Source organism: Hyperolius riggenbachi, chromosome 7 (assembly GCF_040937935.1).
Source record: "Hyperolius riggenbachi isolate aHypRig1 chromosome 7, aHypRig1.pri, whole genome shotgun sequence".
Taxonomy (NCBI): Eukaryota; Metazoa; Chordata; class Amphibia; order Anura; family Hyperoliidae; genus Hyperolius; species Hyperolius riggenbachi.
The window spans coordinates 250,827,759-250,855,212 of NC_090652.1; the positions used below are offsets into that span (position 1 = coordinate 250,827,759).

Here is a 27,454-nt window from a genome sequence, read left to right on the forward strand (position 1 = left end):
TGGCTGGGCTTTCACATACTGAGGAATTACATACAGACAGAGCTGTCTGCACTCTGCAGGAAGAAACAGTCTGACACTTCAGTGGAAGATAGCTGCAGGGGGAAAGAAACACACAAATGATCTCTTGAGATTCAAAAGGAAGGGTGTATACAGCCTGCTTGTGTATGGATGTATTTTCTATGTGTGGACATACTGTACATCAACCTACTTCCTGTTTTGGTGGCCATTTTGTTTGTTTATAAACACACTTTTTAAAACTGTTTCTAACCACTTTTAATGCAGCAAGGAGCGGCGAAATTGTGACAGAGGGTAATAGGAGATGTCCCCTAACGCATTGGTATGTTTACTTTTGTGCGATTTTAACAATACAGATTCTCTTTAAGGTATTTACCGTACAAGTCAGTAATTTACCTCACTGGTCAGTAATTTCAGCTTGCCATGCGGTAACGACCTTTATGAATTGATTAATGTTTAATTATTATTGTTTGGTAGAATCAGCTGTTTACTGCATCGCCGCATGTGGTAAAGCTTTGTGAATGCTGGCCTTTGTAGCTGTAGAGCTCAAAACAATTTGGTAAGATACAAATTTACGTTATGTAAAGTACATGTATTTATTAATCAGGTTTTATGTGAAATTAACTCCAGGGAGATTGCTGACAACACAGCTACAATTTTACCTCAAGTATTCAGCTTTACATGAGCAAGAAGTTACTCCCCATAATGCATCACTTGAGGGCAGAAAGTGAATGTGCAAATGGTTCCTTTATGTTCCTGAAAGCCAGCCATAAGCCTCAGACTCGCGCTAGACAATCCTCAGAGGAGGCTGTCATTCAGCACAGAAAGTCTACACATCTGCAATTGCTCAACTGCGTTTTTCATGCATCTTTTAGCTGTCCTTACTATAGTCTATGATGAAAGCAAAGCATGGAAGCATTTTGTCATGTAATAACAGAATGTCAAAGTGTTTCTGTCACAAGAGAACAATCCTTTCAGGTCCCTCTATTTCCACATTCGGCTCCGCTTATCAGCAGAGCCCCTCCAAAACTTTGCCGACTCACCAGTCAGAAGCTACTGCACATGCCCCGTCCTGGCCCTGCACGCTTCTCGCTTCTGCTCTCATGTCCGGAGCATCCCGTACATGCGACAAATGTTTCCGGACACAGGAATGCAAGCGAGGAGGAGCGTGGCCCAAGCCGCGCATGTGCAGTAGCCAGCGATGGTTCACAGCTTATCAGTGGAGTGCAATTGGAGGAAACCGAAGGATCTGTGTAAGGCTTTGTGGAGTTAGAACAAGCCCCAGTAAGTAAATTAGAACAGTTTCTCCCGTGACAGGTTTACTTTAAAGAAAGGTAAAGGTACTCAGTTCAGATCTGCAGGATCTCACAGCTGTCTAACTTTAGTAAATCTGGACCTATAAGTCTTGCTTTCCTCTTATATCCATGTTTTAGCTTCATGCAGAGGTAACAAGGCAATGAGGTGTTTAATGGAATATCCATTACATTTGCTAATTGGGAAAGGAGGTAGTTGAAGGAGTTGGTCGTTTGTTTAAATGACTACTAGTTTATAGAGGGTGTTTGTAAGAGGTAATCGAGCAGTCCAGGGAGAGAGGGTGTTGAGTTATTGGTTAGCATCAGTCCAGCTGTTGAAATGGTACATTCTCATTTTTCCTTGTGGAAATGTTTCCAGGTGTTCCTTATTTTTGAAGAGATTATCACTTCAGAGGGAGATGCAGAAATGAAGCTGGAGTTGCAACTTTATAAAACTTTGGAATACTTGAGATGAGTGTAAGGTAGCACAGTGTGTTTGCTTCTTGTATATGAGCCCCGGGAACCTTGTCAGTTCTTATTAAACAATTGTTTATTACAGATTAACAGTTTTTAAACAACAAATGAAAGGCACGCCTCCAAAATACAGATGATGTGTTACAACTGGGAATGTTGACATCTAAGAAAGGTGGTGACACAAACACATCCGAGGATATCAAACCTATTGGGGTAGTATTACTACATGGCATACCGTATGAGTAAGAAAGAGGGAAAAGAGAAAAGAATAGTGTAGGTAGGAGCAAAGAGAAGAGAGAGAGGATGGGCGGGTATGGGGTAGTGAAACCATCTTCAAACCCCCCACTCAAGCAAAAAGAAAGAAAGAGAAAGAAAAGGAAAGCAGTAAAGAACAGACAGGAAAAAGAGAAGATAATCAGAAAAAAAAGAACCAAAATCTAATCCGATACCAGAAAATGTAACTGAAAGAGTATACAATCATCACATGTCAATGCATTGAAATAGAAATAACACATCACAGAATACAAAACAATATCCCTCAGTAATCAGTAGAAAGAACTGCTCAGTATAACTTAGTAACCTCTTAGTCGCAGAACCCCGAACAGTAAATGGGCAGGAGTCCAGAGAAGACAGCCTGCTTAAAAGGATCAAATGTCTTATAGTCTAACCACAGAGACCAGGTAGATGTGAAGGAGGCCTCTCTACCAGTGTCAGAGGTGACTGTCTTCCATATGCATAATGTTGTCTATCACATCGACCCAGGAGATCAGAGACAGGGGAGAAGGGGACTTCTAACACCAGGCAGTGGCTGTCCGTGCTGCAGTAAGGAAGTGCCTCAATAAATCCTTTTTTCAAGGATATATGTCCTGGGACCTTAGATAATAGGGCAATCTCTGGGATAGGGGAGAGCGTGGAGCATGACCTATCATTGTATATACAGAAGATTTTATCCCAGAAATCCTTAAGAAGAGGTCAGGACCACCATACGTGTAATTGAGTTCCCACTTATGATTGGCATTGCCAACAAAAATCAGGTGCAATGGGAAACCTCTTATGGAGCATTACTGGACTTCTGTACCAATTAGAAGGCCGCTTGTAATTCCTCTCCTGTAATCTGGTGGAAATGGAGACTGCATGGGTAAGTTTAAATGTTTTAGACCATTCATTTGGAGAGCGAGATTTTCCCAACATTCTTTCCCAGTGTGAACAGGGGGTGGGAAGCACTTCGAGTCCCGCCTTCTTCAACAGCCCATAGCACAAGGAGACCACTTGAACAGGTTTTGCCTGCTCGGAGCAGAGAGCTTAAAAAAATAGTGAAATCATGAGCCACTACATCCCTATCATCCAAAGACTTCCAAAAGCACCTAAATTGTTTCCATACCAGCCAGTCTGACCCTAGGGAGAAACCTGTATCAGGAATGGAGAACCCTGGCAGAGAACTTAAACTGAGATGTCTAATCTGAGGCAAAGAGCTTCTGGTGAGTGAGAGGATTGAGTGACACTGTAGGCCCAGGCGGAAGGTTAGGTTAGCAGACAGAGGCAAAAGGTGGCTAGGATAAGAAGAGAACTTGAACTTTTATCTTGTTCCAAAAAGTTAATGTCTGGCATGCTAGGTAAGGAATGTAGGAAGAGGATCAGATAAAATCCGTGAAAAAGATTCCTCTGAGTAAGACTCCCGAGTGGTCTTTTCCAAATACATCCAGCCAACAATCCTCACAAAAATGTAAGCTTTATGGTATATACTAAAGTCAGGAAGGCTAAGCCCGCCCCGTTCTTTGGCCAGGTCAGTAAGCCATGACAATCTGGGGTAATTAGAGCCCCACATAACGCACATTTGCATGGATCTGAGCGACTGCCAATATGAAGCGGGTAATTGTATAGGGACAGCCATCTTTAAGATATTTATTTTCGCTTACCATGACACAGGGAGCATTGACCATTCCTGAAGATCCTTCCTTCCTTTGCCTTAGCTGGGAAAAGCAGATAATTTAAGGAATAAATAAAGGAGAGGTCTGCCGGGATTTGGAGTGAGGGAGCTAGTGCACCATTTAAATGGGAAGGAGGAACTAATTGCGGACAAAAGGTTCGCAGGGATGGTAACATTTAAACATTCACATATATTAACTTTTAAAATGAGAAACCTCCCTATAGCGTTTACACTCAAATATATTTGGTAGAGAGACCCTAGGTTCAGTCCCATACCAGCGCAAATCATCGATATAGAACACCAGTTTGTGGTGGGTCTCCCTGGCCCCTATACCATGTATATCAGGGTTAGCCCGCAAGGCTACTGCTAAATGCTCCATGATGATAGCGCACAACAGAGTGTCAATGGGCACCCCTGTTGGGTGCCGTTAGAGATCTGAAATGAGTCGTCAGAGAGCGTGTCGTTAATCCTGAGACGTGCTGAGGGTGAGGTGTAAAGAGCCAAGATCTTATTGATGGGCCGAGTCCGATATGATGGAGCAAAGCAGAGAGGGGCCACCTCATCCTGTCAAAAGCCTTTTCAGCGTCCAGGGATATGAGACAGAATGGGATGGCTGTCTCCTAGTATAGTCTATCAAACTGATCGTTCTTGTTGTGTTCATACTAGCCTCCTTACAGGAGATAAATCCCACCTGGTTCCCTTCAACCAACTTGGGAAGTAATGGTTTCAACTTCCCAGCTCTCATTTTAGCATTCAGTTTTAAATCTTATGCTTCATACACACTTTAGATAAACGTCTTTGGAAAAGGCAAGATCATAGACCAATCTTACCACCCTTCATGTAGTATGAGAGCCATACTCTACACAGTCTATTCTATGGAGCTGCACTCCCCATCAGATAAAATCTTTGCAAGATGCTGCACACACAGATGCCCATACACACTCAAAAGATCATTATCTGCAAAAGATCTGTTCCTGCAAAATATCCATTCCTGCAAAATGCATTCATAGTCTATGAGATCTGCAGATCATCATACACACTTGGTTTAACAGACTTCATCTGCATATCTGGCAATCATCTGCAGATCTGAAAATCCATCCTGGTGGATCTGATCTGCAGATGATTGTCTGTTAAACCAAGTGTGTATGATGATCTGCAGATCTCATAGACTATGAATGCATTTTGCAGGAATGGATATTTTGCAGGAACAGATCTTTTGCAGATAATGATCTTTTGAGTGTGTACGGGCATCTGTGTGTGCAGCATCTTGCAAAGATTTTATCTGATGGGGAGTGCAGCTCCATAGAATAGACTGTGTAGAGTATGGCTCTCATACTACATGAAGGGTGGTAAGATTGGTCTATAATCTTGCCTTTTCCAAAGACTTTTATCTAAAGTGTGTATGAAGCATAAAGCTGGCCACTAACGGTCCAATTTCTAGCAAAAAAATCGTTCGAGCGATCAGAAATTCTGATCGGACGAAAAATTGTTCACTACACCATCAACTAACCAATCATTGCTTCCTATCTATCACGACCACCAAGAAGATCCAAATTTTTGTTCGACGAAAATTCATTCGGGCTACAATTTTTTCACTCGTTCATAATCGATTGTGTCCACCAATGGAGATTATTTACAACCAATCCAATCAGAATTTCTGATCGCTCAAATGATTTTTCGCTAGAAATTAAAGAGTGGCCAGCTTAAGTTTATTAGGAAGATTGGTCTATACGGGGCAGGGTTGGAACCTTGTCAGCTCATTATCTAAGCAGCAGACCTGGGTCATGTTCCTCCCCCAAGGTTCTTTATACATTTCTGTCCAGAAACTTCAGTGTTTATCACTTCTATGGAGAACCAAAAAAACAATGGCTAACCGCCCTTTAAGGGGGATATTGCCTGAAAAGCTTGGGCCTTTACCCACTAAGATCTAGAACAGCAGCCGGTGAGTGGGAATGGAAGAACTTAATCTGCACAAAACAGGAGAGTTCCATTCAGAGAAAACCTACTGCCGCCACAGCATGAAGCAACATCAAGGCATCCATGTGGGATGGCACCATATTGGGGAGCTCCATCATGAAGAAGACCCCATGAGGAAGGGGTGAGGTCAGAAGAAGTGGAAACTGAACAATGGGTGAGACCTGTGTGGTGTGAGGATTGCAAACTTCTAAATCTGTGTATATTCCAGCCCTGGAAACCATCCTGAAGGGAAACGGGTTTCAAGGTTTTGTAGTGGTGAGTTTTGGGGTTTATGATGCTAGAAGGCCATTATAACAGTCACTCAGGGGTCTTGCTTTATACAGTAAGTACGCTGGCTTAGGGAGCTGATCTCTGCTCAGTACTTATTTTTTTCTCTGGCTGAATTCTAGCACACTACCAGGTGGTGAATTCCTTGTGCTTTTTACTAATGAGTCTGTGTTTTATTTTTGGACAAGTTGATAGGGTAGTTGATGGAAACATCAGTAACACTCAGCAGGCAGAGCTGACCGCTTTCCGCAGTGCCTTGCCACTTTCCTCTTTTGTTCATATAAATCAAATGTCATCCTAAACTTGTCTGATCACTGATTAATTTTTATCTGTTTAACTTTTGAAAGATAGACCTGAGGATTAAGTTATGAAATAGAACCTGAAAAGAGAGCATAATTGTATTAGATTCTGTAGATATATGGCTTCCATAGGAATAAGTTAAACTCAATATCTGTTAAAGAATAGTGAGAGGGATGTGGAGGCTGCCAGATTTATTCCCTTTTAAATAATACCAGTTGCCTGGCAGCCCTGCTGATCTATTTGGCTGCAGCAGTGTCTGAATCACACCAGAAACAAGCATGCAGCTAATCTTGTCAAATCTGAAAATGTCAGAAACACTTGATATGCTGCATGCTTGTTCAGGGTCTATGGCTGAAAGTATTCGAGGCAGAGGATTCGCAAGATAGCCAGGAAACTGCTATTACTTAAAAGGAAATAAATAAGTCCTTTAAGGAGAAAGCCATTCAGGTTTTGAGCTATATAATAAAGTGAATTGAATTAAGTATAACATAGCTGTGCACTTTGCAGCTAACTCCAGATCTGACAAATGATCTCCCTGACTGTAAAAAAAAAAAAAAAAAAAGCCAGCAATTTTGCCACATAACGTCCTGCAATTTCAGCCAGATTTCTAAAGAAACATCCTTCCGAATTTTGAGCTGTCACCGCCATTAGCTTTGTACTGATCGATGCAGTATAAGCTATTTAACAGTAGAAGGAGAATTAGAGATGTATTGAAAAGTGTCACCGTTATATAAACTGAGCAAATTCTGCATGAGTCTATGAACCAGCACAGGTACACTATTAACAAAAATCAAAAACCTACTAATCTCCCAGTGCGGGTGTGAGCCCATGTGTCTGCTTTTCAGCAACACTAGAATGCTAGGTGCCTTTCACACGGATGGCTGAACTGCATATTTGCTGAGTGTTAGTGGGCTCAGGCGTGGCCTGCACATTTTTGTTCCCGTGGACACAGCTTAAAGGGTACCAGTGGCTTTAAAAAAAAGTTTTGTTTTTTTTAACTTTAGTATGGGGAAGTTTTTGGATGGTCCAGAGACTTCCTGTTCTCCCTCCGCTCCTGAGCAGGGACCCTGTAAACAATATTCAACATTTATGTTGAAGATTGCTTGCAGCAGTGCTCCCTTCAGTGAATGAGCATGACCGGAGCACAGTTAAGCCTGCGCAGGCGCAAAGCTCAGTGGGGTCTTGTTTATACCCCCGAGGGAAGTGTGGCCACAAAGATGAAGAGGGTCTTGGCAGATCGGGGAAACAGCCATTTGGTGCTGCAGAAGCTCACCAGTTTTCGGTGCACATGAACCAAAACTGTTCACTAGTTGTCCTTCACTAGTCCACCTTTAGTAGATACTAATCACTACATACTGCAAACATCCCACATGACCTGCCATTCTGGAGATGCATCGGTCCAGTCACTTGGCTGTCCCAGTTTGGCAGTAGTGAGTTGCTCATATCAAAACTTAGGGCTGGTTCCCACTACAAGAGCTTTTCTAAGAGCTTTGTGATTTTAAAAGCTCTTGCTAATGTTATCTTATGTGTGTTCTCACTGGAGCAATGTGATTTAAAAAAAAAAATCCCCCATAGCATTGCATTAGCAAGAGCTTTTAAAATCTCCTAGCGTTTAAAAAAACTTTTGTAGTGTGAATCAGCCCTCAGGGCCTGAGCCCACTAACACAGTTGTGTCCGCTTTTCAGTTACACATCAATGTTAGGGCTTGTTCACACTACAATAGCTTTTATAAGTGCTTTGTGATTTTAAAAGCTCTTGCTAATGTTATCCTATTTGTGTGTTCTCACTGGAGTGATGTGATTTTGTAAAAATCCCCCATACCATTCCATTAGCAAGAGCTTTTAAAATCTCTAGCGCTTAACCTCCTGAGCGGTATGGACGAGCTCAGCTCGTCCATCACCGCCGGAGGCTGCCGCTCAGGCCCTGCTGGGCCGATTTGCTTCAAATAAAGTGCAGCACACGCAGCCGGCACTTTGCCAGCCGCGTGTGCTGCCTGATCGCCGCCGCTCTGCGGCGATCCGCCGCGAGCAGCGGCGAAAGAGGGTCCCCCCAGCCGCCTGAGCCCAGCGTAGCCGGAACAAAAAGTTCCGGCCAGCGCTAAGGGCTGGATCGGAGGCGGCTGACGTCAGGACGTCGGCTGACGTCCATGACGTCACTCCGCTCGTCGCTATGGCGACGATCTAAGCAAAACAAGGAAGGCCGCTCATTGCGGCCTTCCTTGTTTATTCTGGGCGCCGGAGGCGATCGGAAGAACGCCTCCGGAGCGCCCTCTAGTGGGCTTTCATGCAGCCAACTTTCAGTTGGCTGCATGAAATAGTTTTTTTTTAATTAAAAAAAAACCCTCCCGCAGCCTCCCTGGCGATCTCAATAGAACGCCGGGGAGGTTAAAGGATACCCGAGGTGACATGATGAGATAGGCATGTGTATGTACAGTGCCTAGCACACAAATAACGATGCTGTGTTCCTTTTTTTCTTTCTCTGCCTGAAAGAGTTAAATATCAGGTATGTAAGTGGCTGACTCGGTCCTGACTCAGACAGGAAGTGACTACAGTGTGACCTTCACTGATAAGAAATTCCAACTATAAAAACCCTTTCCTAGCAGAAAATGGCTTCTGAGGCAGGAAAGAGATAAACAGGTTCAATAGTTCATAGATTTTAACTCTGGCATACTTCAATGAAGGCGTCATTGTACAAAAACAATAAAACAGTTAAAACTTAAAAAGTAGATTTAAAAATTAAAACTGTGGAATATCTTAAAAAGTCATTTTTAGGAGGCGGAGGATAGATACAATTGTTTCTTTCATTAGTTTATTTTTGCTTTGGGTGTCCTTTAAAAAGCTCTCGTAGCATGAATCAGCCCTGGGCTCGTTTCCACTGTTGCGACGCGATTTCGCCGGCATTCCGTCGCTTGTAAAAACGCATGCGGATGCGTTTCCGCATGCGTATTTACCCGCGATTTCGCATGGCAGGGTGCCATGCGAAATTAACCATGACACTGCCAGGGCAAAATAACATTGAAAAAGGTGCGAAATCGCGGGTAAAAACGCATGTCACAAACGCATGCGTTTTTACTATTAAATACATTAGCGGCGATTCGCACGGATTCCCGACGCAGGCGAATTCTGTGGGTCCTGTCGTGCAGATTTGGCCCGCCGCCAAATCGCTCCCGCACGCCGCACATGTGGAAACAGCCCCGGCCACTTCAGTGTAACAAGCGAATCCGCATCTCGTCGCCGCATGCGGATTCGCTATGGTGGAAACGAGCAGATGCTGAAAAGTGGCCCTTAGCATTTTTTTCCTGCATCCAACATAATTCCTTCAAGAAGAGATGGTTCACTTGCTGGCTAATCTATTCCACACCTTGCCAGCTGTACAGCAATCTAGCATGGCAATATTTATTTTTATTTTGGATAGAAGGCTATTATTCTAACCCTTTCATGCAGAAGCTTATCACTGTAGTTCTTTTTTTCCTCCCCCTTTTCTCTGCTCAGCCAAACTTCCGGGTTAATATTAGTTTACAGATAGGGCTGATACCCTCTTGTATATGCAGCATAAAATCGATTAACTGTAAGTAAACATTGTTGTGTATCTCCTAGGAGACTCACACCGGACAGACAGCTGTTCTGTTTTTTTCCCTATAAGCAATCCTGGAGCTGTGCCTGGTAAGTAAGCCATGTCAGTGGTAACCACAGATCTCAGATGACCTCTCTGGGGGGACAATTGTGCTGCTGTTGCCACTGGTGGGTGCAATTGGTGGTTGAAATGTCTTTAGACAACCATGGCAGTTGATACATGGTGTAAAAAGGTCATTTGATTAACCACCGCAATAGTCTTTGTAAATGTCAAATTAACACTTATGAGGCAGGGATATCACTTGAGGGTATCGCAGGCCATTTTTCTGATTATGAAATCTCAAGAGATCACATAGAACCCCATTTGCAGGTCTCTTATAGAACAGTCTTTTTTGATGGTTTCTCCCTTTTTTTTAATTGATGTTCAGAGGTTCTGTGGCTTAAATAGCCTCTAGTGTCCATCTGCATATTGAATGCATTTTTCAGGCAATCTGTTGTTTTTACAGTGCACCTGTGTTTGCGTTATTCCAGCTATTTATAAAAAAAAAAAGCAGACTGCGTTTGGTATGCAGTTTCCTTAAAGAGAACCTGTACTGGGTAAAAATATTTAAAATATTGACTTTAACACAAACACAGGAAAAATGCAGCATGCTCTAGTGGGGAAAATCTAAGAGTACATTTGAATTCGGCGCCGGTAGACTTGGGCGCAGGATCCAGCTGTTAAATGGCTGGTCCTGCTTCTGCACAAGTCCGGGCCGAATTAATTACTATTCCCCCTCCAGGCCGCCATGGATAGTGGGGAAATGAAATAATTTGGCTTCCAGCAATTGCTGGAAGCCGAATTATTATGATTTTTAAGCAACCTCGGCTCCATCTTCTGACGGTACCGACGTTACTCACTGAGCGCCGCTATAGACTGAATCCCTTTATAGTCTATGGCGGCGCTGGCTGCGCCCAAATCTAGCAGCGCTAAAAAGCACGGCTCGGAAAATCTAATCACGTCAGTGGAAACGGGCACCGCAGTTTCAGTGATATAATTATGGTGCCCTTGTGAGTGGGGAAGCACTTGCAATCCCGACACCCTCTAAAGCAGGGGAGCCCATTGGGTAGATCGTGATCTACTGGTAGATTGCAAAGGACTTCTGGGTAGATCCCACACCGCCCACCTTAGTGACCTATGCGTCGTACTCAGCCTCATTGACTTTTTTGAGCTTAGTGAGACATGCGGTCTTAAAGTTTTGCACAGGCGTTTAGAGCGGGGGGTGCCCAATTAGGTAGAAGAGGACTTCTTGGTAGATCCCGACCCCACTACATTTTCCATTCTGTATATACAACTGTGCTCCTAAAATTGTGCATAGGTAGATCATTTTGACATGCTAACACAAGCCAAAAAAGTGTGGGCACCTCTGGTGTAGAGGATTATGATGTTGCAAGGTGGAGAGCCATACATTTAGAGGCATTATGTGATATTGCTAATTGCAGTTTTGCCAGACAATGAGAATGATGTTGTAAGCATGATATTGTTAATATTCAGTCAAACGCTGTCCTATTTAGCTTACTGAGTGGGACTCTGATATGTATCTAATTTACTGGTGGCTTGTGGTAATCACTGATGGACTGCTGTTGTGCATGTGCTGCAGTTGTGGCTTGTGGTCATCACTAATGGTCTGAAGACAAACAAAGCAATTCCGCACTTGTCCAAACTGGTTCCACTTTTATTTGCGACGCATCCAGCATCACATAAAAGCTGACATGGTTCGGGCGGTCGCCCCTAAATCATAGCTAACATTAAAACACTGAAACACAACATATATATATCCCCGCCTAAACAGGAAGGGTCACAAGGGGCCCTCCCATGTACAGCCCATGTTAGCAACAGGGAGAGCCCTCCCCTATACACATAGGCAGAGGTGGCCTTAGAGTATGCGGGGCCTGGGGCGAGTTTAGGCCATATACCTTATCACCATGTTCATGGGCTTGTCTGCCTTTAATGCAGTATTCCTTATTATTATTGTTTGAAAACAATTATGTCAGGTAAAGGCCACTAAGCCAGCCAATATAAAAACAAACCATTTGCATGGTGGTTTTTTAAGTGCGGGGGTGGGGGAGCTCATGCTTCAATTAATTTGGAAATTCTAAGGTTCACTTTTCACAAAAATTATTGTTGTAGTAACTTTTGTCTTGCAAAATTCAGTCAATTCAGCAATCATGAGGCCCCCAACAAGACAAATTCAGCAATCATGAGGCCCCCAACAAGACAAATTCAGCAATCATGAGGCCCCCAACAAGACAAATTCAGCAATCATGAGGCCCCCAACAAGAAAAATGCAGCGATCTTGAGGCCCCCAACAAATCATGAGGCCCCCAACAAGACAAATTCAGCAGTCATGAGGCACATAAATAGACAGCATTTCACATAAATAGGCAAAATGCCCCCTTAATATGGTAGACACCTCTCACCTGGCAGCAGTTCCCCAAAATACACTCAATCTGACAGCAGTGGTTCCCCAAAAATAGGTAGCCCCAGGTCTATAGGTGTCCCCAGAATAGGTGGCCAGCGGTATCGATGTCCCCAGAACAGGAAGCCAGGGGTAGAGATGTCCCGAGAACAGGTAGCCAGGGGTATATGTGCCCAGTATATGTAGTCAGGGGTGTATGTCCCCAGTATATGTAGCCACAGGTATATGTGCCCAGTATATGTAGCCACAGGTATATGTGCCCAGTATATGTAGCCACAGGTATATGTGCCCAGTATATGTAGCCAGCGGTATATGTGCCCAGTATATGTAGCCAGCGGTATATGTGCCCAGTATATGTAGCCAGCGGTATATGTGCCCAGTATATGTAGTCAGGGGTATATGTGCCTAGTATATGTAGGCAGGGGTATATGTGCCCATTATATGTAGCCAGGGGTATATGTGCCCAGTATATGTAGCCAGGGGTATATGTGCCCAGTATATGTAGCCAGGGGTATATGTGCCCAGTATATGTAGCCAGGGGTATATGTGCCCAGTATATGTAGCCAGGGGTATATGTCCCCAGTATATGTAGCCAGGGGTATATGTCCCAGTATATGTAGCCAGGGGTATATGTGCCCAGTATATATATGTAGCCAGGGGTATATGTCCCAGTATATGTAGCCAGGGGTATATGTCCCAGTATATGTGCCCAGTATATGTAGCCAGGGGTATATGTGCCCAGTATATGTAGTCAGGGATATATGTGCCCAGTATATGTAGGCAGTGGTATATGTGCCCAGTATATGTAGGTAGGGGTATATGTCCCAGAATAGGTAGCCAGGTGTGCCCCCAGCAGGAGGGGAGCAGCGCAGAGAAGAGGGAGAGCTGTGAGCAGCGGTGGGGAAGGGGGCCATCTCTACCCCCTTCCCTCACCTTAGGGCTCTCCCTCCCTCGCTCGCTCTCCCCTCCAAACTAATGTGCGGTGGCTGGCAGGCGGCGGGCGGGACTTACCTTCCGTCTCAATGCAGTGCCGGCGCGGGATGGATTAGCCGCTACTCTGGTCTGGTCCAGACCAGAGCAGCGGCACCAGAACTTCCGGCGCTGGCGCGAGACGGAAGGTAAGTTCCGCCCACTGCCATCCACCCGCACATTAGTTCGGAGGGGAGAGCGAGCGAAGGAGGGAGAGCCCTAAGGTGAGGGAAGGAGGGAGGGGGATGGCCCCCTTCCCCACCGCTGCTCACAGCTCTCACTCTTCTCTTCTCTGCTCTCCTCCAGCTGGCCGCACGGGCACAAGGCCGGGGGGGCGGTCAAATGGCAGCAGCGCGGGGCCTGTTCAAGCGCGGGGCCTGGGGCGATCGGCCCAGTTGCCCCCCCCCCCCCCCAAAGGCCGGCTCTGCACATAGGGATGTCAGTATTTCAGATCCCTATGTGATCTGCATGTGCTGCAGTTGTGGCTTGTGGTCATCACTAATGGACTGTTGCTGTGCATGTGCAGCAGTCGTTGCTTGCATCTGTTGGTGGATTCTACCCGGTGGATCATTTTCAATTCGTAGCTTTCGAAGTAGCTAAAAAAGCGTGGGCACCTCTGCTCTAGTCTAGATACTCGACCAAGAACATCTTGAATGACCATCTCGTTTGAGTGTCATCTAGCCTGTGTACCCAGCTTAGGCATCCACTTTTTTTGCCTACCCATTCCTTGTTTGACACAAATGGGAAACATCTGGGCACTGTGCTCACCAAGCTAGCAGGCAGCATATTTATAACTGTGGCTGAAGTTGAATTTAAGTTGTAATAAACGTCAGATTCTCTTAACATTCTTGCCAGCTTCCTGTTTACTTTCCTATTAAGCTCTGTTTGCTGCCAATGACAGCAGTGAGCCCGGAGCAAGGTGACTGCAAGCACTGGGGATGCATCACTGGTTACGAAATTCATTTGAAAATGGAATATTGGTATTAAAATGACATTTCTTCTAAGCATTGTCTCCTGCTGTGCACAGATGCTTCTTGTCAGGTATAGATTTAATGACACAAGTGACAGCTGGACTGATGGAAGAATCTACATACATAATCACAGTACCGAGGAGCTTCCAGCACTTTCTGCTTATTGCTGTCTTAACTTCTTACAGGGGAATACATGAATGACCATATTGTCTTCAAATTGCCCCAAATGCGTTTAGTCTGCTACATGTTAACATGGCTCTTGTTCTTTGAGTGAAGGAGTAACGAGATGAAACATGAATTGCACACAAAAAAACGTTTTTCTTCTCTGCAGACCCCTCTGGTCTTGCCTTACATAAACTCTGACAGATTCTGATGTTTTAAAGCTTTAAGGCCCCATTCACACTTGCAAAACGCTAGGGCTTTTGCTTCCATTTTGCTCTGGTGATTTTTGGCGATTAACGCAAAAAAATCGCAATTCACACTTGGCGATTTTCGCGATCGCACTTATCGCTTCTATAGCACTAAACGGGATTGTCGGGATATCGCCTGAAAATGGTGCAGGATACAAATGTGCATTTGGCGGTTTGCCTTAATCGCCGGCGATTAACGCAAATCGCCCAAGTGAGAATGGGCCCATAGGGTATTATGGCACTAGCGCTTTAAAAAGCGCTAGCGGTTGAGCATTTTGCCGAAATCACCAGCAAAATGCTCAGATGTGAACAGGGCAAAAGTCTCTATATGTTAGACTACCAAGAAACAGTATTCTGGAGCTAACGAGCTTCCGTAGCCTCCTGCGGCAGAAAAGAGGTCCGAGACAGTGCTGGAATTAGGGGACCTGGAGAGGAACAGGAAGGCTCTATAGGACCCAGTGCTTTCCCTCTCCATAGGTGAGTATCTGTTTTCTTTAATTTTAAATTGGTTTCAGGCTCACATTAAAGGACAACTGTAGGGAGGCTGCCATGTTTTTTTTTCCCCTTTGTGCAATACCAGTTGCCTGGCTGTCCTGCTGATCCTCTGCCTCTAATACTTTTAGCCATAGACCCTGAACAAGCATGCAGCAGATCAGGGGTTTCCGACATTAATGCCAGATCTGACAAGATTAGCTGCATGCTTGTTTCTGGTGTTGTTCAGAAACTACTGCATCTAAATGGATCAGCAGAGCTGCCAGGCAACTGGGATTGCTTAAGGGGGAATAAATGTGGCAGCCTCTATATACCTCTCTCTCGCTACAGTTGTCCTTTAAGCGTGGCCGTTAAAATGAATGGACGGCGTTTGTACCAGTTTTTACTGCTGTTTGCACAAACATTGCGTTTTTTTAATCCTGATTTTTTTTTTTTGCGTTCTCCGTCTGATGCTTAGGTGATCTTGAAAGCAACATGTAGCTTCCAGAATCTTTTTCATGCTACCCCCAAGGGGGAGGATGAAAAACGCAGCCGAAAGCCACTTGATGATTTTCTGCAAGCCTGCAGAAAAGCATTTAGATGGAACTCCCATGTGAACCGGCCCTCACCCTACCTGCTGGAAGGTAGTCAGGTCAGCCAATATTTTCCCTGTGTGTTCAGAGCAGATAACCAAATCCTGCCCAGCTCTTCTGTGTGTTGCTGCAAGATTAACACTTTGTGGCTGGCACTACAGCTCCACAGTCTTCTTCCAGCTTTCCATGCTCATTGTGTAAACTGAAAAAAAAGGGGGGGGTTAAATAAGAACACTATAAAAATGGCTTCTTATTTGGAAGCAAGGCAGGGTGATGAACGGTACACATTTTTACATAAGCTTTGGGATGGGTGCGGTGTTATGTTAACCACCTGAGCGGTCTGGACGAGCTGAGCTCGTCCAACACCGCCGGAGGTCGCCGCTCAGGCCCTGCTGGGCCGATTTTAATCAAATAAAAAGCAGCACACGCAGCCGGCACTTTGCCAGCCGCGTGTGCTGCCTGATCGCCGCCGCTCTGCGGCGATTCGCCGCGAGCAGCGGCGAAAGAGGGCCCCCCTAGCCGCCTGAGCCCTGCGCAGCCGGAACAAAAAGTTCCGGCCAGCGCTAAGGGCTGGATCGGAGGCGGCTGACGTCAGGACGTCGGCTGACGTCGATGACGTCACTCCGCTCGTCGCTATGGCGACGATATAAGCAAAACAAGGAAGGCCGCTCATTGCGGCCTTCCTTGTTTATTCTGGGCGCCGGAGGCGATCGGAAGATCGCCTCCGGAGCGCCCTCTAGTGGGCTTTCATGCAGCCAACTTTCAGTTGGCTGCATGAAATAGTTTTTTTTTTTATTTGAAAAAAACCCTCCCGCAGCCACCCTGGCGATTTAATCAGAACGCCAGGGTGGTTAAAGTTGTGGTGTTTGCACAGCCTGGGAGTCATGAAAATTACTTCTTGTTAAATCTGTTTTTATTGGTATTTTACAGGAGTCAAATAAAATGGAACAATACTACACATTGTGGTTGAACTTGTGTCCTACAGGAAAATTATACCCATACAAATGTCAAATAAAGGAATGTAAACTAGGCATTGGCAGGAGGGAAAACTTGGCATTGGCAGGAGGGAAGGCTCTGGATGCCATAGAGCTCTCCTGGTCCTCTCTACATGCCTTCATTTCACTGATGTCCCCATTGAAATTATTTGACACCCCCAAGTCCTTCCAAAGACTTGCAGATCCTTATAGCGAGTGCTTCCGAAACCTGCCAAGGAGCCCCAAAGCATGTCAATTAAACAGGGACAGCAGTGGAACGAGGAAAGGCTCTATGGGATCGAGAACTTCCCTGTACATCAATCAGTATCTAACCTGAAATAGTGTTTCCTCACTTACAGGACAATTGAAGCGAAAGGGATATGGAGTCTGTCATATTTATTTCCTTTTAACCAATACCAGTTGCTTGGCTATCCTGCGGATCCTCTGCCTCTAATACTTTTAGCCATAGAACCTGAACAAGCATATGCAGCAGATCAGGTGTTTCTGACTTTGTCAGATCTGACAAGATTAGCCACATGCTCATTTCTGGTGTTATTCATACACTACTGCAGCTAAATAGATCAGCAGTGCTGCCAGGCAACTGGTATTGTTTAAAAGGAAATAAATATGGCAGCCTCCATATTCTTCTCGCTTCAGTTGTCCTTTTGAGGCCTCTTTTCCATGAGCAGCTGAGGGTGGTGAATTCACAGTCTGTCAGCTGCTGCTGGGAATTTTCTGGCACTCGACATAGGCACCCCCTCCATGTAGTTGCATCTTGAGTATGGTGGTTGTCGTGCTCAGATGTAGTGTTCGCTGCTGGGTAAAGCCGCCTCATTCCAAACATGACACGTGCGGTGTTACCAAATGCTGCCATTTGGCTGCATGCAATTGTGGCCGGCAGCTGGGTGGCTGAACTGCTCGACAAATGAGCAGTTCAGCCGTCCCTGGAAAAGGGGCCTAAAGGTTTGCTTCAACTAACAAACATCAGCATAACAGAAGAGAAGATGGCAGCCGAATGTGAGTCAGTAGAAAATTCTAAGTTCTGGATAACGTGTAAAAGGTTCAGATCTTCACCAGTTCATGTTTTGTACATTACAAAGCTCTACTACACAAGATCAAATAAGGGCGCCATGGGGGGGGGGGGGAGTTATTAGTTGCCCACCAGGGGGGGGGGGAGTTATTAGGGGGGATTTATTAGTTGCCCACCAGGGGGGGAGTTATTAGTTGCCCAGCAGGGGGGGGGGGAGTTATTAATTGCCCACCGGGGGGAGTTATTAGTTGCCCAGGTGGGGGTTATTAGTAGTTGCCCGGTGGTGGTGGGGGGGATATTAGTTTCCTGCCTGGGGGGTGGAGGGGGGACTAGTTGCCTCCAAGGAACAGTTCTGTGTGAGAGTAGGGAGAGGTTAGGTCATAGTGAAATCTATGCAAATATTGCTGATCGTTCTCTATAGCAATTTAGTAGAATACGGGTAAATTTACCGATAATAATCTCCCACTATTTTCTGTGCCCATAACCGGTTTTCCCCCTCTTTTTGCTTTATGCCGCACCTAAATTAGTGTGCAGCGTTTTGAAATGTACGCCTTCTACACAGTCTTAAGCCACACACGCTAAAACTGGAGTCCATATAGTACCGCTTTTTAAGTACTAACATAGTTATAGCACATGTATTTGTAAAAATAGCCATTGCAGTGTGTAGGAATTTAGTCTCCAGGACTAATGTTGTGCCTGCCTGAGTGGATCACCCAGGTGTGAGAATTTATTCTGAAATGGCTTTAAAAGACTGTGAAGCCTAAACACAAAAAAATCTAATGTGAAATAGCTACTGATGGCATTCCCAGCTGCAGAAGTATGTGCCTACAGGATAAAAGTATAGATGGAAGATAAAGATAGGCCAGCTTGGGATGTATGCCCAGGTCGGTTTGTTCTGGGAAACTGATGCCTCTCTTAATAACTGTTCCTCATTGTTTTACAGAATATGCTGCTGCTGGATCGCTATATGACTACATTAATAGTAATAGGAGTGAAGATATGGATATGGAACATATCATGGCCTGGGCCACAGATGTAGCAAAAGGTAAGAGATGGCATTTATATAATTGTGTGTGTGTGTATGCAACTTATTGGCCTTTTTTTCTTAACAGCGCTAGTTGACCCTCACTGATTCTTAATTGTTAGTGAAGGTGATTAGAAAAGTTTCACAATTGATGCAGCTGTTCCAGAAAAAAATCCCTTTGGTCACATGACCCAGAGATCTGTGCTGAAAGTTTTGAGCTGCCAGGAGGGTGGGAGGTTCTTCCCCAGCATAGACATCACCTGACTGTGTTTACATCCTCCCTCTCTAGTGCAAACTAGAGACAACATTTCCTGCACTCTCACCATTCAGCAATTTATATATGACCACAAGTGCTAGGAGGGGGGGTGATCATGTAATTCAACATTGCAAGTAAAGTTGCCCCTCTGCACACCTCTGTGTTTTAGTTGACAATCATCACATCACGAAATGGGGACTTGTATACACACACTCATACTGCAGAGCTAAAATCTGCACAGCGGAAACTCTCTAATGGCTATAAGGATCTGCAATAAAAATATCTGATTTTCCTGTTTATTCGACCAAATTCATTGAATCGAAAAGAATACTTTTTTTTGATCAAGAAAAATGAATAATTATCCCATGTTTTCCATAAAAATCCAATCGGACATGTTGGAAAAATCGCTATATTCGATCTAACGGAATAATCAGTACAATTTTTTAATTTTTTCGATTAGATAATTTTGTTTTTGTATGGGCACCATAAGACAGGAACTGTAAGCACATTTCTGTGGGCAGCATCAGCTTTGAGTTTACAGGGAATGACTGGTGTTATGGAGGCTGGCATATTTCCTTTCAAACAATAATAGTTGCCTGGCAGTCCTGCTGATCTGTTTGGCTGCATTAGTGTCTGAATCACACACCTGAACCAAACATGTGGCTAATCTTGTCAGACTTACTGCATATGAGATACTACTGCAGCCAAATAGATCAGCAGGATGCCAGACAACTGGTATTGCTAAAAGGACACCTAAGCTAATAAAAAAAAAAAAAGCCATTTTAACTTACCTGGGGCTTTTATCAGCCCCCTGCAGCCTCCCTGTGCCAACCGATCCTCCGGTTACCAGCAGCGACCCACTTTTGTTTCCTGCGACTCAACGAGTTGATGGTCGCTGTGTCTGCGCGGCCCTGGCCCTGCGTGTACTCGATCGTGCTCCCGTTGCCGGGAACATCCTGCGCATATGCAGTATGAGAGAATTTTGTACTGCGCAGGACGCTCCTGACTCATAGAGTGCGATTGAGCACGTGCACAGTCTGCAGTAGCCATCCACCCGCTGAGTCGCCGGAAATGGAACCATGTTGCTGCGGGGAGTGGAGGATCTGTTTGTCACGGCACGGGCACTAGGAGGCTGCAGGGGGTCGGTAGAAGCCCAAGGCAAGTTAAACTTTTTTTTTTTTTTTATTGCGGTAGGTTTCCTTTAAAGGGAAATCAATATGGCAGCTTCCATATCCCTCTCACTTCAGGTCAGCCATACTATCTCAGAAAAAAGTAGATAAATACTTGCTCTACTTACATAACATATGTATTGCGTTGTCCACAGTTTGATTTTAGTGATTTTTCTACAGTAAAAAAAAAGAGAAAATCCTTTTTAGCATTTGCCATTTTAGGCTACTTTCCCACCAGGACGTTGCGTTTTAGGGGACGTTATGGTCGCATAACGTCCCCCTAACTCAACACCTGGTGGTGTTGGATGTGGACGTCAGAGCGAGCCGCCTTGTGCAGCTCACTCTGGCGTCCGTGATGTGTACTCTTGGACGCATGTGGCATCACGTGGTCCCACCAGCCAATCGCCGCACAGAGCGGCCGCTCCAGGAAGTAAACACTGCACATGTCACAAAGTGCAGTGAATATTAATTAGCCATGTGCCTGGCCACTCTCCTCTCCTCCCCAACATTACTGAGCATGTGCAGACAGTCTAACGCGGCTTAGCCGCATATAAAAAGTACTGCATGCAGTACGTTGTCACGACGTCTTGCGTTACAATGTAACGCAACGTGGGCACTGTGAACAGCCCATTGATTTTTCATTACTGTGCGGTGGGCTGCGTTACAGGCTGCTCTAACGTGCGCCTGTAACGTCCCACTGTGAAAGCAGCCTAAAGGAGGACCAGAGACGAAGCACCCTCATGTATTTTACCATATAAATCAGTGGGAACAGGACAGTAAACACCTCAGCTCTTTGTTTTATTCTTCTCTGCTAAATATGCCTGTTTATCAGCTCTGATAAGAATCCCCCACTGAGCATTGTCTGGATTTTCCCAGGAATCATTATAGCTGAGTCTGTCTTCTCTGGTGTCTTTTCAAGCCCAAGTCTGCCCCCTTCTGGCTCTGCTATAATCACTCGGCTATAATCATGCCGGGCAAAGCCAGACTGAATGCTGGGGGATTCTTATCAGAGCTGATAACAGGCATATTTAGCAGATAAGAATGAAACAAAGAGCGGAGTAGGTGTTTACTGTCATGTTCCCATTGATTTGTATGGTAAAATGCATGAGGGTGCTTCGTCTCTGGTTCTCTTTAAGTGGGGCTATTTTGAAGCCAATCCTGATGTCATTTCCTCCCTTACTCTCCTCTGCCTGATTGTGTAGGCATTTTTCCGCATTCCACTGTAGAAATTGCATTGTCTCAGCATGAGAAATGCTAGCCAATCAGAGAGGAACAGAGGTGGCGTTATGGAAAACAGGAGGGAAAGAGGCTTCAGCCAATCAGGCTGCATTAGTTAAGTCTGAGCGGAAGTAGAGATGCAAAAAAGGACAACCCAGCATGCCCTGTAACTTCCTTTTTGCGTGTACCAAATAAGAGTCAGGTGAACTGGGGAATGATCATTTATCAACAAGAAAAGTAAAAGTGGTTTAAACTATTTGATTGCCTGGCTAGCATCCGTATTACTTGTTTACCGGATAAAAATAAATATGATTTTTGATTTTATGCCCAACAGTTACTCTTTAAGAGAAAATAAAGGAAATTGTTCTACCATGTGCTGCTAAGTCTTCTTCCTCCACTGAACACTGCCATGCTGCTTGGCTGTAGCTGAGCGACATGTCTAATGCTCCTGTTGCCCTTCACTATCTCTAAAGGTGACAGTTATTGTGCGTGCATGCACCTTTACTTCCTATTACCGGAAAACCTGTGAGGATGCGCCCCAACCCTCTGATTAGGAATGATAGCACAACACCCAAAAATGTTCACCCTCAGTATAAGTAGGTAGCCAGCCAGGTACAGGTGCTCCCTGTATAGGGTAGTCAGGTATAGTCGCCTCCAGTATAGGTAGCCAGTACAGCTGTTCTGTCACAGCATGCGGCCGGTCGCTCTGATATGAGGTCTGCAGTGTAGCGGCGGTATGAAAGAGAATAGGGACTTTAGAGGAAGCGGCCGCCAAGAAGGTAATATGATCGGCGACCGCTGGTACTGTGGGAGGGAGGCGGGGGAGATGCTGTTCCTGCGCCCCATGCTGTCTGATGCAAATGCAATACTTGGCCTCATGGGCGGGACGGCACTGCATGGCAGCCATCTTAAAAGAGGAAGTATCACTACCGCTCTCACTATGGCAGTGGAAGAGAGAAGAGCTTTTGAGTGATTGACTTAAAGACAGAGATCCTTAAAGTGTACCTGAGACAAAGGGGACTAAAAGCTTTATACATACCTGGGGCTTCCTCCAGCCCCCTCCGTGCAGAGTGCTCTAACTCCGGTGTCTAAATCCTCCTAGATGCTCAGTTAGCAGCCCCGTAGTCCACAGCAAGTCGGGGCCAGTCAGCCAAGCACGCTACCCTGGCTGGGAGCCTTCTGTGCCTAGGCAGCAGTACTTGGCGGGTGCAGAACGCTCCTGGCGACGGGAGCAGGGCGGGCACGCGGCCTGATCGCACATGTGCAGTGCGTTCGACTGGCAGCAGAGAACGGGGCTGCTTCCGGAGCATCTAGGAGGATGTAGATGCTGTCGTGGGAGCAATCTGCGGGGAGGGGGCTGGAGGAAGACACGGGTATGTATAAAGCTTTTAGTCCCCTTCGTCTCAGGGTCTCTTTAAGGTGCATAAGGGGAGGGATGGGTATGAGAGTTTCCGTCTACACGTTATGTTTATTTAATGTCCACAGTTCTGCTTTATCTCTGCTGTGACTGTTTGGTTCCTCAGAGTCATTAAAGCTCACACAATGTGGTTGGTTGAAGGCAATCTAGTGACACATTCTCTCTGGTCAGCCACTACCATTTAAAATGCACCCAAAATGCACCTACTTGACCACCTTCCCTTTTTCATCACCGCCTGAATTGAGAGAGAGGCCTCCTGTCTTCTCTGCACTTTTTACACTTTACCCTTTTTCTGGTTTTATGGATTGCATGTCTAGCTGGGACATCTAAGGGAATGTGATCAGGCTTGCTGTAAAACCATGTTAGATTACTGACATTGTTATAGGCATAAATGGGCAGAAGCCAGGTTGCCTCTGCTCACAGGATCATACATGTCTGGTCGGCTGAGCTGAGCATACCTATTCTGTAAATAATTTGATCAAGAGTCAGGTCTGTAGCCCAATATACAGCTGCAATTTTGTTTGCCTAAAGGCACAACGCAACTTTTCCTGCAATTTTAGCGATGTTGCTCAATGTGCTATCGTTTTTTATGACGTGGGTATCATGATTTTATGACGTGGGTATGTGTCTGCGCGATTATGCAAAAGAGCTTTTGCGATGCGCAGCCATTACAACGGCTTCAGCGGAATTGATCTTTAAGACCCCCAACGACTCGTGCGTAAAGCACCGCGATCATGTGACCTATCATTCACGCCCCTCGTGTGCCGTTGCGTGTTCCCAAGGTAGGAAATAGATCATGGAACAGTCACGGGTCACGTTGCTGTCGGCTCCCCGATCCATCTCCTGGTGGGTATGTAGCTTTAGTCTAGGTTCACAGTGGGACGTTGCTTTGTGTTCCCTGTAAAGCAAGAACGCAAAACAATGGAATTTAAACGTTGTACTGGGCGTTATCTGGCCATTGATTTTTATACAGTGAAACATAGTCAATAAAAGTATGCTTCACTGTCAACGCACACGTTAAAGAGAACCCGAGGTGGGTTTCTGACATCAATATTAGGACACAGAGGCACATTCTGCAAACAATGCCCAGCCTATGTGTCCTTAGTGTGCCCCCCAGTCTCCCCCCGTGCTCTGCTGTCCCCCATTATAAAAACTGCTATACTAGGGACACGCAGATAGTTGCTAGCCGGCTGTTTACCTTACGGCTGCCACTCACCACCGCTCCCCCACCTCCTCTATTGCGTGACTCCCCGCCTCTGTCCCTTCCCTCCCCGCCTCTGTAAGCCAATTGGAGGAAGCTTACGGAGGCGGGGAGGGGAGCGGCTGTGAGTGGCAGCCATAAGGTAAACAGACGACTAGGGACAATCTGTGTGTCGCTAGTGGTTTTTATAATGGGGGACTGCAGAGAATGTGGGCATTGTTTGCAGAATGTGCCTCGCTGTCCTAATATTGATGTCAGAAACCCACCTCGGGTTCTCTTTAACGCACTGCATGCAGTGCATTGTGATGCCACACTGTGAATGTTGCATAGGTTGTGCATTGCAGTGTGGACGGTCATTATGCTGTACAGTAATGCACCACTGAGAATGTAGCCTAAAATGATTATGATCCTTTCAGGAGAGCAATCATCCTATACACACGCTGCTCAGAACTCCAAGCAGCCCTAATGCCTTATGTATGTACTGTAGGGGGGTGAGCAGGGGGGAGCTACTTCTGAAAACAATAATAGTGCCTTGACATGATTTTCTAGCATTCCCAGTACTCCTGTATGGGCACTGGACAGGCACTAAAACTATCACAAATCCTCCAGGCTATAATGACTTAAAGAACAAACGACACCCATGCTAACCTAGAAATAAAAAACACATATATAAGTAGATAAATACTAGTTTTTCTTACATAACATATGTATTGTGCTATCCACATAATGATTCCTGTGAATTCTATAAAGGAAAAGCAAAAAATCCTATTCTGGGCAGTGGCCATCTTGCTAAGCTAATGCTGACATCATATCCTTCCTGACTCTTGCCCCCCCCCCCCCTTTTTCTTGCACATTGGACCTGAACTCATAACTTCTTCTCTGATCTAAAAGACACAACAGCATAACCTTTACAGAATTTTTTTTGTGTTTCAGCTGATACAAATTCTGAAATAAATCTGCACTGTTTCTACTTCCTGCTTTCATGGAAGCAGACGTGTTGTTAATATCCTGTGCTTTAAAATGAGCTCATCTGCCTTGGCAGTCAGGTGACACAGGGGAGAGATCAAATTACAACTTGTGATTAGACACAGATGAGGAGGAATTAGACAGCCTAAACTCTCTAAATACACGCAGGGTACATTTCTGTTTTCCTTCTGTCCTGTGGAAGAGTTCAGGTCCACTTTAGAGGAAATGGTGTTTAGCTTACAATAAGTCATACTTTTTGTACACATTGGTTAATTTAGAATTTGCACTGTATTCAGAGAGGCCATGGTTTTGGAATCCTTTTTGTTTGGGCTGATTTTATTTCCACACTTGAAAGTAGTTGAGCAGCTCCTGGATTTGTAGCCTTGCTTAAAGGGAACCTTAACTGATAGGGATATGGATGTTTCCTTTTAAACCATACCAGTTAGTTGGTAGTCATGCTGATCTCTTTGGCTGCAGTAGTGGCTGATAGGGCTGATCGGAACAGCTGAATTCCGATTTCGTCGAAATTTCGTGTACCGCATGCGAAAACAGAGTTTCGTGTTCCGAATTTTCGTGTTCCGAGTGCATTTCTATTGAATTAAATAGTGTTAACTTCTGCGGTTAATTGTAAAGCCCCCTTACATGCTATCATCACCAAATTTGGCATGTATGTTAAGCAGATGAGTGGGAACATGGTAAAACAAACATTTTGTGAAAAGAGCTTATAGTTTTTGAGCAAATCGATTTCAAAGTTTCATAAGAAAAATGTTTTTTAAACTGTGTAAAATGACACTGCTGCAGAACAGGTTACTGCATTCCGAGTTCTGTATACATATTGTATACATTTCATGAAAACAGACAGCGTGGGGTCCCCCTCCCAAGCCTCCTTAACCCCTTGTCCCCCATGCAGGCTGGGATAGCCAGAATGCAGAGTCCCGGCCACGTGGGGCTTCGCACCCTGAGCTATACCAGCCCGCATGGTCCATGGTATCGGGGGACTCGGGAGGAGAGGGGCGGCAAACCTCCCCCTCTCCCCCAGAGCCCTTGTCCAATCCATGGACAAGGGGCTCTTCCCCACCTCCGGTGCCCCAGGAGGAGGTGGGGGCCGCCGACGTCCTGGGGGGTTCATGGTGCCATCCGGGGTTCCCCTTTAACAAGCGGACCCCGGAAGCCGCCCCCTCCCCAGGAGAAATGAGTATAGGGGTACACGGTACCCCTTACCCATTTCAGCAGAGTTAAAAAAAGAAATAAAAACACGACAACGAAAAAAGTCCTTTATTGTTCTAAATTAACCAGGGATACTTACCTTGCAATAATCCCACACCAGTATCCTTAGGAGTGGTCCCACGCCAGTATCCTCTTATGACATCCCACCTCCCTCCCACACTGACGAACTCCCACCACTGAATGGTCACAGTCAGCCTCTGCATCTGTATAGCAGAGGCTGAAAACACGAAAATGTTGTCTTTAAAACAAGAAATTTCGTCAAACAGTGATGCAATCAAAATGGCCACTGGGAAATCCCCGACCGCTGGAGGCCACACTAGAGTGGCGAAACCAGTGATTTTTCACATAGATGGTGGGTCCAGGTGACCAGAGCAGGAGGTGCCCTAATCCCCTGGACCCACCCATTCATGTGAAATTACGCGTATTCTGACACTCTGAGGTGGCCTCCGGGGAACGGGGATTCCCCAGCAGCCATTTTGTTTATGACACTGTTTGCCGAAAATTCTTGTTTTAGCAAACAATTTTCATGTTTCTAGCTTATGCAATACAGATTGCAGAGGCTGTCTAAAGCCATTCATCCCCAGGAGTTCTGCAGGATCGTCAGGTGCGCGGGATCTCCTAAGAGGATAGAGGGGGGCACCGCACAGTGCAGAAAGGTGGGAAAGTGGGCACAGAGCGGCGGGGAGGGGGGGGGAGCCTCCCCTCCCTCACCTAGGGTCCCCCTTCCGTGCTCCCCCTCCAAAATTGCAGCCAGCAGCGGCAGCGAGCGGGAATCACTTACCAAGAGAAGAGCTCTGTGTGCCGCTGCTGGTCTGGTCTCCTGCATTGCATTGTCCAATTATGCTCTCACAGGAAGTACTGCGCAAGCGTGATTGGACAGTGTCAGTGCAGAATACCAGACCAGCGGCACACAGAGCTATCGCTCTCGGTAAGCCGTTCCGCTGGCTGGCTGGAATTCTGGAGGTGGGGGGGGAGTGCGCAAGGGGGGGCCCTAGGTGAGGGAGGGGAGGCTTCCCCCCCCTCCCCGCCGCTCTGTGCCCACTTTCCCACCTTCCTGCGCTGTGCCCCCCTCTATGCTCTTAGGAGGTCCCGCGCACCTGCCGATCCTGCAGAACTCCTGGGGATGAATGGCTGTAGACAGCCTCTGCAATCTGTATTGCATAAACTAGAAACACGAAAATTGTTTGCTAAAACAAGAATTTTCGGCAAACAGTGTCATAAACAAAATGGCTGCTGGGAAATCCCCGTTCCCCGGAGGCCACCTCAGAGTGTCAG

The 27,454-nt window shown here is 45.7% G+C and overlaps 1 protein-coding gene across 7 annotated transcripts in view; it reads left to right on the forward strand.

The window, feature by feature from the left end:
• The window catches only part of MAP3K20 (mitogen-activated protein kinase kinase kinase 20), a 291,544-nt gene that overhangs the window by 128,680 nt on the left and 135,410 nt on the right, over nt 1–27,454 (forward strand). For all 7 annotated transcript variants that reach the window (XM_068245494.1, XM_068245492.1, XM_068245499.1 and 4 more), the window contains one exon: nt 18,645–18,746. In XM_068245494.1, the coding sequence (XP_068101595.1) occupies nt 18,645–18,746 (102 nt within the window). The remainder of the gene's footprint in view (nt 1–18,644; nt 18,747–27,454) is intronic.